Source organism: Alligator sinensis, unplaced genomic scaffold (assembly GCF_000455745.1).
Source record: "Alligator sinensis unplaced genomic scaffold, ASM45574v1 scaffold398_1, whole genome shotgun sequence".
Taxonomy (NCBI): Eukaryota; Metazoa; Chordata; order Crocodylia; family Alligatoridae; genus Alligator; species Alligator sinensis.
In genome coordinates, this window is record NW_005842708.1 from 450,280 (window position 1) to 462,549 (window position 12,270).

Genomic DNA, 12,270 nt, shown 5'->3' on the forward strand with positions numbered 1-12,270 from the left:
CTTTAACATACACACAACCTGAGTTTAGCTTTCAGCAGTTTGAGGTGCAGTTTCCCAGAAACGCCTCCAGCTATCTCCTTGAAACTTGGCAAGCTTTGTGCCCTCAGAAGGAGCTATGAGCCCTGCATTTTTTATCTGAATCAGCCAAAACATGACAAAGTTGTAGGTATTTCAGTGATTCCCCATTATAGTCTATGGCCGAATCTCTGAATCTCTCCAAATTAGCGCCAAATTTTTCGAAGCTGATTCAGTTGAATCGATTCAGGACAGTGTTCCAAATCTCCAAATTGAATCACTGTCCTCTGAATCAGCCAAATCCGAATCCAAATCAAATACTTCCCTATTCGCACAGGCCTAACTCTAATTGATGCAATGGTGCTTTAAGCTGTAATCTGAATAGGGCCTCTTGGAGAACTCCACTCTGGTTGAGAATGAATTCTTCCTTTGAAACCATTCCAGACTATATGGGAGGGTTGGGATATTCAGGTCACTTCCAGGTCAGCTTCTTTCTCTAGAGTCATACTATCTGATTGCAACAACAAAGCAGGTGTTCTTTTGTAGTCAGTTGTGTGCTGTTGGCACCATGCTCAGCATTGGCTGGGGGCTGCAGACTGAGCTTCAGTGGGTGCTTCTCCTTACCTAATGGACTCACTCCAGGGTAACTTAGTGGGGCCAGGTGAGGAGCACTACTTCATCAGCTGTTAGTTTAGTTGTTAATGAACCAAGAAGCTAATTAAAGCCCTGGGTTTTTGGTTGTAGCCATGTTGGTCTAAGAACATATGCAAGAAAGGTTCTTTGAGTAGATGTGATATCTCTTATTAGACTAACTGAGTAGTTGGAAAAAAAGTTCTTAGCAAGCTTTCAGGTGCAGTCATGCTTCTTCAGGAATAAGAAATCTAATTAAAGCCTCGAGCATTTTTACCCTCCTTTTGTGCTGCATTCTACTGCCTGGTGGATTTCAGCATGTTCCTATTTAAGTGGCTCTTCCAGCTTAGGAAATGCTAAGGACCAGGCTCTTCAATCACCCTTTAGGAGACAGGAACCCCCACTACTGAAGGAAACAAAGGAAATCTAGGCCACCAGGAATGAGAATGGAGCTGGTGCTGGAACTTCCCTGTCCACTGTAGGCCAACTTTCAGGCCAGTATTGGGGGCTCATTTGCACATGGTCAAAGGGGCCTGATCAAGGGCTGTTTCATGCACAACCAATTACTTGGCACATTGCAACAGCCATCTCACATGATCATTACCTGAATCAAACCCCAAGAAATCATGTGACTGGCCTGGAAGATTTTGCAAAATAACAAATGTTTGTTCTTAATATTGCTTTGTCACAGTTTTTAGAGAGCAGTCAGGTCAGTTTGCCCAACTTCTGGCTGAAACCACAAAAGCTAGTGGCTTTCTTCTTCTGAGAAACCTGAAATTTGGCTGTATCCAAGTAATTCCAGGAACTGGCAACTTCAGACATGCGACACAATCATGAGAATTGGCAACATTTAGGATGCTGACCACTGACAATAGGATGCACCTATGCAGCATAGGTGTCACCTGAATCTTGACCACAGGCCGCCTCTCTTTGCTGTTGTGGGTAGCTGCTAGGTGAAACTGGCAAGTGCCACTTTCACAGAGCAGGGGAAGGGAGAGTTCAAATTACTTTTAGTTGAGTTGGAGCTGTTCCCCTCCTCCCAGAAACTGTGATTTTCCAGACTCCTGACATTGGAGAAGCCAGAGAAAATTCTGCGCCCAGTGACTCCATCCAGGGTTTTACACCAAGTCTTTAGAGCTTGGAAAGGACTGTGCACAGGCTCCCAAACCAATTCAGTTCAATACTGTACTGCAGTATTGTGGTCCAAGGACCACATCTTCAGCTGGGATGCACCAGCAGTCTAAGCAGGGCCAAGGCAAGCCACTCATGAGCAGCTTTCTCCACACATTAGCAAACCCACCCGGCATTCTCCCAGCCCATGCTTTGACTGTTGTTGTTTGTTTCTCCCTGTAGGTGTTCAAGTGGACAGGCAGCAACACCTTCTTCATGAAAGGAGATGCAGATTTGCTTGTGATTGGCGGGGGCAGGTATGTAGCCACTTGCGATGCAGATACTTCATGTGGAGCGAAGTTCTATGGCCCATTCTAACTAGATGATCCTCCAGGCCTTTCTGGCTTTAACATTCAGTCAATGGCTGCTGTACCACAGAGGGCAGCTCTGCAGGGAGACAAGCACAACATGATGTCCCCACAGCCAGCACTGATGGTCAGGCAAGAATCAGAATTGGCTTGATGGGCTAATGGAGCTCTCCTCTGAGCAGCAGGAGTCTCAGGCTGTATGTGCCACCTGCTGACTGTATGGCCTAACAGAGCCAGCTCTGGCAGGTACCTGTTAGAGGCAGCTCCAGTGCAGGTTTTACACTCTGTGTAGACAAACCTGAACTAACCTTCAGCTACTCTGTCATGTGCTGACACTGTATAGCATAGAGTTCAGCACAGACTAGCCACCTAGCCACTCACCTTCTCAGGTGGATTTTGCAGCCTATACTGAGCAGCATGCTGTGACATCCCAGTAAGTTAGTTTAAAGCTATCTCAAAAATGCCTGCATGACCTGCATCACACTATGACTGCAGTGCAGGCAGACCTGGAGTCAGGCCTGTTCTGAGACTGGCTGCTGATGCACCATGTAACACTGGGAAGGATGAATGGGTAGAGAATGGATCCAGGTGGATCTGGACAGGTTGGGAAAATGGACAGAATGAAATAGGATGCAGTTCAACAAAGACAAGTGCAAAATGCTGCACCTGGGCAAAAATAACTATCAGTATACTTACAGGCTGGGGGATGACCTCAGCAGCCCAGCAGCGGAAAGGGATCTTGGAGTCATAGTTGACTCCAAGATGAACATGAGTTGTCAATGTGATGAAGTGATCAACAAGGCTAACTGCACTTTATCATGCATTAGCAGACGCATGATGAACAGGTCCAAGGAGGTGATGCTTCCCCTCTGTGCAGCACTGGTCAGGCTGCAGCTGGAGTACTGTGTCCAGTTTTGGGTGCCGCACTTCAAGAGGGATGCAGAGAATCTTGAGAGGGCTCAGAGGAGGGCCACTCTTATGGTCAGAGGCCTGCAGGCAAGGTCCTGTGAGGAGAGACTGAGGGACCTAGATCTCTTCAGCCTTTGCAAGGGAAGGCTGAGAGGTGATTTTGTGGCTGCTTATAAATTCATCAAGGGAGGGCAGCACAGAATAGGAGATGCTCTATTTACTAGGGCACCCTCTGGAGTAACTAGGAACAATGGCCACAAATTGATAGAGAGCAGATTTATGTTGGACATGAAGAAGAACTTCTTCACAATAAGGGTTGCCAGAAACTGGAAAGGGCTTCCAAGGGAAGTGGTGCTCTCCCCTACCCTGGGGGTTTTCAAGAGACTGGACAAGCACCTAGCTGGGGTCATCTGACCCCAGCGCTGTTTCCTGCCCAGGGCAGGGAGTTGGATTCAATGATCTACTGAGATCCCTTCTGACCCTAACATCTATGAATCCATGAATGGCTTCCACCTCAGCATGCCCCTGTGTTAGGAAGGTATCTCAAGATTCCAGAACATCAGAATAAATGTGAACAATACATCCTAGAGATTGTGATTAGTTTTTGCTGTGCATGCACTTGGCTGCTTGTTGCTCCATTCCCAGCTTGTTTCCTCCTCTATTAGTCCCAGAATCTTCAGTAGCTGTGGCACCTCTTCCCCATGACTGTAGTGCCTCAGCAGGTAGCTGACTAGCAGATGCAATGAAAATGGAGTTGCAAGTTAACTGTCACTTGTAAACTCCTCCAAGGAAGCCCTGGAGCTTGGGGTCTTTCCCCCACTCACTGAGAACAGCTCTAAAGCCTTTTTCAGTCCACGCTGCTTTGTTCATTGGAAGCATCTGCTGGAAAGAGCAACCACTTCAGTGGCTGTGGTGAGCTCTCAGTTTGCCATCTGCAGGATGGAACATGCTGGTGGAGATCCAGGGACAGGGAGCAGATGCTTAGAATTAACAGGAAAAGATTCTCAGGGTGGCTAGATAGGTCTCTAGCTTGTGTGAGTGTGCAGATAGTCCAGGATATGAGTTGTGCACTCTCTGATGGACTCAAGCCATGTTCCTCCATTGGTAAGGGAGCATTGGATTGAGGATGGATTCCCATTCCAGTTATGGCCACAGTCTATTGCACTGCCTCTCATGGGTACACAAGGTGGAGCTGGATCTTTATTTTCTGCCACAGCCAAGCTTTTCCTGAGTAACCAAGTCATCCTTTCTGCACCATTCACACCCCTCCCCACCTCTGCTTGGAGGCAGCCCAGCATGTATACCTGATGTAGCAAGGTGGGGTTCTCACAGAATGCCCCCCGTGTTGACCTCGATCAGGTAACTAGAGAAAGAAACCCAGCAGTCTATGCTAGGAAAGGGCTGGGGGTTAACTTCTATGAGTTAGTTAACCCTGACACAACCTTCACCACTTTTTCTGGGCTCAAAAATCCCTAAGGGCGCACTCTACCTCACAGTGGCAGCATGCTGCAACCACAGTGCCCTTGAGTATACCCACCCCCACTACACTGCAAACCTAAGCTATGTCTATGAGGCCACTAGAGTGCCTGCTGCAGCTGGTTTAGATCCCTTGTTCTCTAGAATCTTGAAAGCAGCTGCAGGGAATGACCCTAGAGTGGCCTCACCAGCATACTTCCAGATTTGGAGCATTGAATTCATGGCAGAAAAGCGGCACTGCATTCAGCTACTCGCTAAACTCTCATTAGAAGGGTGATTTATGTACATGCCAATCCCAGGATATTTTTGCTCCAGGACAAACCAGTGCAACTTTCCTGGGACAAATATAACATCTGTTCCTAGCCTAAGAAACTGCTGTCCAATCCTTTGCTCTACATGTTGTCCCTCTGACTCTGCCTTTTGGCTCCCTCTAGTGTCCCTAGCACTCACAGCCACTGGCCCCTCCTGCTCTGTGCAGCTATCATGAGTGTTTGTTACTAGAACACAATTTGAAGTGTCATACAGAAGAAGGACTGGAAGGGACCTCCAGAGATCATCTAGTCCAACCCCCTGCCTGAGGCAGGATCACCTCTATCCAAACCATCCCATACAAACCATAATCTAAACTCTACATAAGACTACCCTCAACCCTGGCACAATATAGACCTAACACCCTAACCTGCCACAGGTAAAGCAGGAGAACCATGTCAGACAATGTCCTGCTTCTATAAAATGCTGCCAATATATGCTGAAGAGGTTCTGGGCCATGCCTCTGCTACAAAGGAAGGCAAAAACTCCCACAGTCCACACCAATCTGACCATGAAGTAAAAATCCTTCTTGTCCCCAAATATGGCAGTTGGTGTGACCCTGAGTGGAGGGGCAAGGCCCTCTAGTCCAAAACCTCCCACTTTGCTCCTGACCGAAGAATCGGCACACCCTAGTTGAAGTCTCCAGCTTTAGCTGTAGTCAACACCCAATGCCTCTGGGGATGCTTAAAAACACCCTGACATGTATAGCAGAAAAAAGGGTGGGGGGAGGGAATGGGAGCAATCAGCCAAGCCCAGAAGTATGAGAAACTCATGGTAGAAAATAGGCAGAGCTACACCTAGATCATCCTCAAAAAATTACTGTCCAACTTCTTCTTCAATACCTCCAATGATGGAAAGTCCACAACTTCCTTAGGCAGTCTATTCCACTGCCTTACTATTCTCACAGTGAAGAAGTTTTTCTGGATATCCAATATAAATTTCTTTTGCTGCAACTTCAAGCCATTGGTGTATATCCTCTTTGCAGCAAGAGAGAAAAGGTGCTTTCCCTCTTCTTTATGGCAGCCCTTCAAGTATTTTGAAGACTGCTATCATGTCACCTATTAAGCACCTTTTCTATAAGCTGAATGTGCCCAGCTCCTTCTGCCTTTCCTCATATGATTTACCTTCTGAGCCCTTGATCATCTTTGTTGCCTGCCTCTGGACATGTCTAACTTCTCTAAGTCTTTTTTAAAGTGTGGAGCCCAGAACTGTACACAGTACTCCAGATTAGGTCTAACCAGTGCTTATTAGAAGGGCACTATCTCCTCCTTTGTCTTTCACTAAATGTTCTATTGATGCAGCCCAAAACTGCATTGGCCTTTTGTGTGGCTACATCACACTGCAGACTCTTACTGAGTTTGTGGTCTACCAAGACGCCCAAGTCCTTTCCATAGAGCTGCCATCTAGCTAGGTGTCACCTATTTTGTATTTGTGTTTTTTATTATTCCTCCTAAGGTGTAGCACCTTGCATTTGTCTGCATTGAATTTCTTCCTGGTGACTAGCGCAGCTTTCCAATCTATTGAGATCCTCCTGAATTGTGCTCACATTCTCTGGTGTGTTCACAGTCCTTCCCAGTTTTGTGTCATCTGCAAACTTGCTCAAGAAGCTTTCTATGCCAGCATCCACATTGTTAATAAACACATTAAAAAGCACCAGGCTCAGGACAAACCCCTGTGGGACTCCACTCAAAACCTCTTGCCATTCTGATCTGGACCAATTAATACTTATCCTTTGCTTATGGCTATTGAGCCAGTTACCTAACCTCCTTGCAGTAGTTTTATGCATCCCACATTTCTCCAATTTGCTTACAATAAGGTCATGCGGGACCTTGTCAAAAGACTTGCTGAAGTCCAGATGCACTATATTCACAGCAATCCTGTCAGTAACCCAAGCAGGTATTTTGTCAAAGAAGATCAGGTTTGTTTGACACCAATTTGTTTCTAATAAATCCATGCTGGCTGCTTGTGATCAGCCTTTCTTTCTCCAGATACTTGCAAATGGCTTTCCTTAGGTTCTGCAACAGTAACTTCCCAGGTACTGAGGTGAGGCTAACCGGTCTGTAGTTCCCCGGGTCCTCCTTGCCTTTTTTAAAGAGGAGAACAACACTGACCCATTTCTAGTCCTTTGGTATCTGGACCATCTCCCACAACTTCATGAAGATCATTGTCAAGGGCTCCAAGACCTCCTCTGTCAATTCTTTCAGGACCCTGTAATGAAGTTCATCTGGCCCTGATGTCTTGAATTCATTCAGATCCAACAAAAGCTTTCTGACTGTCTCTCTTTTTATCTCCTCCCTCATCTTGCCCCCTTCCTTGTCCAGATAAACCCTATTAGATGTCTGGCAGCTTATTTTTTTGTGAAGACTGAGGCAAAGTAGCTGTTGAGTAACTCCACCTTCTTTGTTTTTAAAGTTAGGACTTACCCCTGGTTTATTAACAGAGGACCCACCTTGGTCCTTCTTTTCTGGCCGACATACTTACACAACCTCTTCTTGTTGTCTTTAACCTCCTTTGCCAGCATGACGGAGGCACCTCCATGAGAACAAACTTACCACCGGCAAAGGAGCAACAAGAGAAGTGGCAACAAGATGCCACTGCAGATCAAAAGAGCTTCCCGATGCGCTTTGTTAACATGTGCTGCCAGCGATTCGCTGGCTGGCACTCAGGAAAAGAGTTAAAACCCACCCTGACCAGCATCTGGAGAGGACCAAAAGTGGATCCTCCTGAGAGCCTTGAGTGGTGAGGAAAGACTGTGCGCCCCAGCAGGGGTGACTGGTGGCAACCAAGAGAGTTTGGGTGCCCGACCAAAGCTGGCTCAGAGGAGCCAGGATGCCTACCTCTCCAGCAGCCATGAATCCCCGATGATGAAGGCAGAGAATGGAACAGCATTGAGCCTGCAGGGAGAAAAAAATGGAAAAGTGGTGAATGCCATGAGTAACTCTGGGAAGGGTGCCTGAGGTAAGGTACACCCCAGGGTATAAGAGGCGGTGAGTCGGGCTATCTTTGAGGACTCAAGAAGGAATATGGACTCTTTGAAAGAGACTGTGTATGTGCTTTAATTTGGGCTGTGAATAAACAGGGGCTATTGCCCCATCCATGGTTGCTAGCTGAAAGGCAGACTCAGCCAAGATCTCATTGGTTGGTATTACGCAGGGTGTAGAGGAGGCAGAGTCCCAGGACCAAAGGTCTGCTCATGAGAACCAGGAGGGAACCGGGAGAGGCAGGCTCAAAGAACTTACTCCCATTAATAATTATTCCAACAATGTCATAGCAGGAAAGACTCCTTGGGGACCTTAAGAACTCACACTGGCAGGCAAGCTGTCAACTCGCAAGGGGACAGCAGAGCCTGACCGACTTGAGAGGGCTAAATGCTCGAACAAGCGCCATAGTAAATTACAGCCAGGTGCAGCTCATTCTTTATCGTTGCCTTCCTGATTTTGTCCCTGCAGGTTCTTGCTATTTCCTGGTACACATCCTTGGTGATCCACCCATTTTTCCATTGCCTGCATGCTTTACTTTGTGTTTGAGGCATTTTAGAAGCTTCTTGGTCAGCCACATTTTTCTTGCGCCATTCTTCCTGTGCTTCCATTGTGTAGGGACAGTTTCTTGTTGTGCTTCCAATTCTGTGCTCCTTAGAAACTTCCAGCCCTCATGGGTGTTTTATTCTTCAATCTGCCCTCCCATGATACCTTGCCCATTATCTCCTTGAGTTGGATGAAATCTACCTTTTTGAAATCTAGCATCCTAACTTTGTTGACCTCAGCTGTCCCGGTTTCAGGATCTGGAATGCTAGCATATCATGATCACTTCCTCCCAAGTTGCCCATCACCTTCACATCCTCTACCAGTTCTTCTCTGTTGGTCATGGCAAGATCCAAGATATATGATCCTATAGTTGTATCCTCTATTTTCTGAAAGAGAAAGTTGTTCTCCACACAAGTTAGAAACTGGCTTGGCATTTTATGTTTGGCTGCAATGCTCTTACAGCAGATATATGGAAAATTGAAATCTCCCTTCAGTACCATCCCACAGCTTTTGGATAAATTTGTCACCTGTTTGAAGAATATCTCATCCACCTCATTTTCCTGTTTACATGCCCTATAATAAATCTCCACCATTATATCAGTGCCATGTCTTTCCCCTTTCATTTTCACCCAAGTGCATTCTACTTTGCCGTCTTCTTCCTTCCAAACCAGGGAACGATTTTTGACAGACAAGGCAATAACAACAATTTTTGACATACAAGGCAATACCACCACTTTTTCTTCCAAACCTAGCCTTCCAAAATAGAGTGTAACCCTCGATGTTGACATTGCAGTTAGAAGAACTGTCCCATAAGGTCTCAGTGATGCTAATCAGATGGTAGTTCTTTTTACAGGCTGTAACTTCCAACTCATTTTTGTTTATTCCCCACACTTCTTCCATTTTTATAAATGCATCAGATGTATTTTGCATTTTGACCTCCTTGCTTTCTTTTTGTGCCACTTATTGCAGTCCTGTAGCTCTCTGGCCCTTTCCCAGAGTTGAGTTGTTTCTTTGAGTGCTTTCTCCTCTGGACTGTGCGCTCTGTTGCTGGAGGGTTTTGATCACCATTCCCTGTGAAATTTAGTTTAAAGCCCTCCTTACTAGGTTGGCCAGATGATGCCCAAAGATACTGTTTTCTGGTCTTGTCAGACGGATCCCATCTCTTGATAGCAGTCCCCCTCCCAAAAATATCCACCTGTTGTTGAAGAAGCTGAAGCCTTCATGTCAACATTACCATCTCAGCCACATGTTCACTTCCAAGACAAGAGGGTCTCTGCCTGGATCCCTGCCTTCCACAGGAAGGATTATGAAAACACCACTTGTGCTCCAAGCTCCTTAATCCTTCTGCCAAGAGCCTCATAGTCACCTCTGATCTGGTCAGTGTCAGGAACAGTATCAGTGGTGCCTACATGGACAGATAGGATGGGGTAGTGGTCCACAGTGTCAGGAATCAGAGCAGCCGGCCAGCAGCTGCTTTCTGACCCCCCACCACCGGAGCAGTAAAACTTTCGCCCTGACAGGCAGGTAGTGATGGATGGGGTGAAATTAACCAGGCACAGACGCGTGTTGGTTACAGGAGATTGTTTACTTACATCGCCCAGATAGTGACGTGCGATGCAGGCTGAGCCTTTGTTCCTGTTACAGTAGCTTCGGTTATAGTTGAGCGAATAAGGTCAGGTTACGATATCAAGCGATGACGAACGAAGCGCGCCGAGAATGGACTATCGAGCCTGCAGGGCTTTACTACGTCAAAATTAACGATGACGGGGAGTATTGACAGCTGATCAGACCGTCAATCTACTCTGGTGATGGACTCAGGTCTCTCCTCAGAGGTTTCTCCGGGGTTCTCCGACTTGGGCGGAAACTGGTAAACTATTTATAGACAGAGGTGTCTGACAGAGATACCCAATGATGAACCATTATGTGGAATCTTTAATTTTCTGGCAAGCAGCAGTTCTTTGTGCTCTCAGGTTGTTATCAGGTTACAAGGTAGTGGGTTAGGTTTTCTGCCTGTTACGTATGAGGTTATGATGAGAGGCTTACGCTTGTTTCTTGACCAATTGCAGGGATTTATGGCAGGGTTATCCCCTTTCACCTTGACCAGTCTTAAGTTTCCTTTCTTGTTTGTGACGTGGGCATAAATTATATACAGCTCTCCGCCAGGATTTTGTTTCAGGAGTTTCTAGCAAGAATTTCTTTTTAACCCTTAGTTGACTACTTGAATGGTATCTCTTGCTAGTGGCATGGGCACTGATTAACTGGGTTGTGACACACAGTATGGATAAGCTTTGGCAGACTCTCTCTATGATGTCCTCAGTTTGGGCTCCAGGCAGGCAGCATACCTCCTGGGCCCCCAAAACTGTATAACAGATTGGTGCCTTTGTCCCCTGCAGAAGGGAGTCACCAACCACCTTTGCTTCCTTCTTGGTGCAGCAGTCCTGGAACCCGTGTCCTTGGGGTCTTGACTTGCTGCTCTCTAGACTGCTGCTTCCTCTGCCTCATGCCTGCAGATATCCTCTCCTCTGCTTCTTCCTCAGCAGTTCCACCAATGGCTCCTCCTCAGTTCACTCCTCTTCAATTCTGGGAGCCCTCCTTTGAGTAACCACATGCTTCTCTTCATTGCCCTTCGGCCACTCCAGTACCAGCCTGTCATAACTCTTGTCCAAGTAATCTTCCTGGTCCTGGATACAATGCAGCATGGATATCTGTGCTTCCTATCTTCTTGAATCTTCTCCTCGAAGGCAGACACCTGCTTACACTTGATGCAGATGAAGTACTTCTGACCCTTTGAGAGGAACATGAACATGGCATATCCCACATGAACATGGCATATCCCACATAGTTCGTAATAGCTGACCCACACTCCATGTGTGCCTCCTTTGGGGGATCCCTGCAAGAGATAGTTTTGGGCCCCCTGCTCCAAAGAAGCCAGTGGTGGTGGTAGCGGGAGGGGGGAGGGAGGTGACGAACATCCGGACATGAAGCTAGTGGCAGTGAGCGGCCGGACACAGGGGCATAGGCGGAGGAAGAAAACAAAATTTGTGGGGGCTGGGCATGTGTGCATGCATGTGTGCACAAATGCCCCCACTATGGGAAAGTCTGAGGGGAGAAGGGGGAGGGGAAAAGGGGGGAGTGGCATTGCCCAGTGCTGCGCTGCCCAGGCCACCTCCCAGCCCCATCCCCAGCCCCTGGCCATGCCATCCCTGGATGCCGCACTGTCTACAGCTGCCTCCTGGCTCTGGCTGCACCAGTCCCAACCCTGGTTGCAGGTTTCACAGTATAGGACAGGCCAGCCCTGCCTATGCTACAAGGATAAAAAAAGAGGGGGATAGGGGGGAAGAGGGAAAAAACCAAACACCACAAGAACCTACACACCAAGCACATGCACGAGGGCCCTTGCCCATGCTCCCACCCACACACGCATGCATACACATGCATGGAGTGTACTGCTCCCTGGTTCCCTCCTGGGTGGACTTGCTAGGTAAAACCCTTCTCTGTTTGCTGCCCTCTGTTTGCTGCTCCCATGGTTCACTAAGGGCTGCCTTTTTATAAGGCTGCCTATTAGAGCTGTGCAAAGCTTTCCCGGCTGTTTTGTTTCAATGCTGTTTCGACTCATTTTGAGCTCGAAACAGCGAAATCAAAACTAAACAAAAGGCTTTGAAACAGCCTCGAAATGAACCAAGGCCAGTTGAAAAGTTTTGAAAGTTTCAAAACACATTTAATTTTGAAGCAGCCAGCCAGGTTGGGGGCAGCGGCAGGCAGGGGAGAGCCAGGGCTGTGCTCTGAGTGGCTCCACCAGCCCCATGAAGCTCAGCCTGGTGGCAGAAGGCAGGCAGAGCCAATGCTGCGCTCTGCCTCCTGCCACCGGGCTGAGTTCTACAGGGCTGCAAGCCGCTGGGAGCTGAGCCCAGTGGCAGGGGGGGGCTTGC

The 12,270-nt window shown here is 47.5% G+C and overlaps 1 protein-coding gene across 9 annotated transcripts in view; it reads left to right on the forward strand.

The window, feature by feature from the left end:
• The window catches only part of TLDC2 (TBC/LysM-associated domain containing 2), a 115,596-nt gene that overhangs the window by 95,609 nt on the left and 7,717 nt on the right, over window positions 1–12,270 (forward strand). For 2 of the 9 annotated variants that reach the window (XM_025216082.1, XM_025216079.1), the window contains exon 5: window positions 1,999–2,072. The exons of the other annotated variants lie outside the window; for them this stretch is intronic. In XM_025216082.1, coding sequence (XP_025071867.1) covers window positions 1,999–2,072 — 74 coding nt within the window. The remainder of the gene's footprint in view (window positions 1–1,998; window positions 2,073–12,270) is intronic. 9 annotated transcript variants of the gene reach the window in all.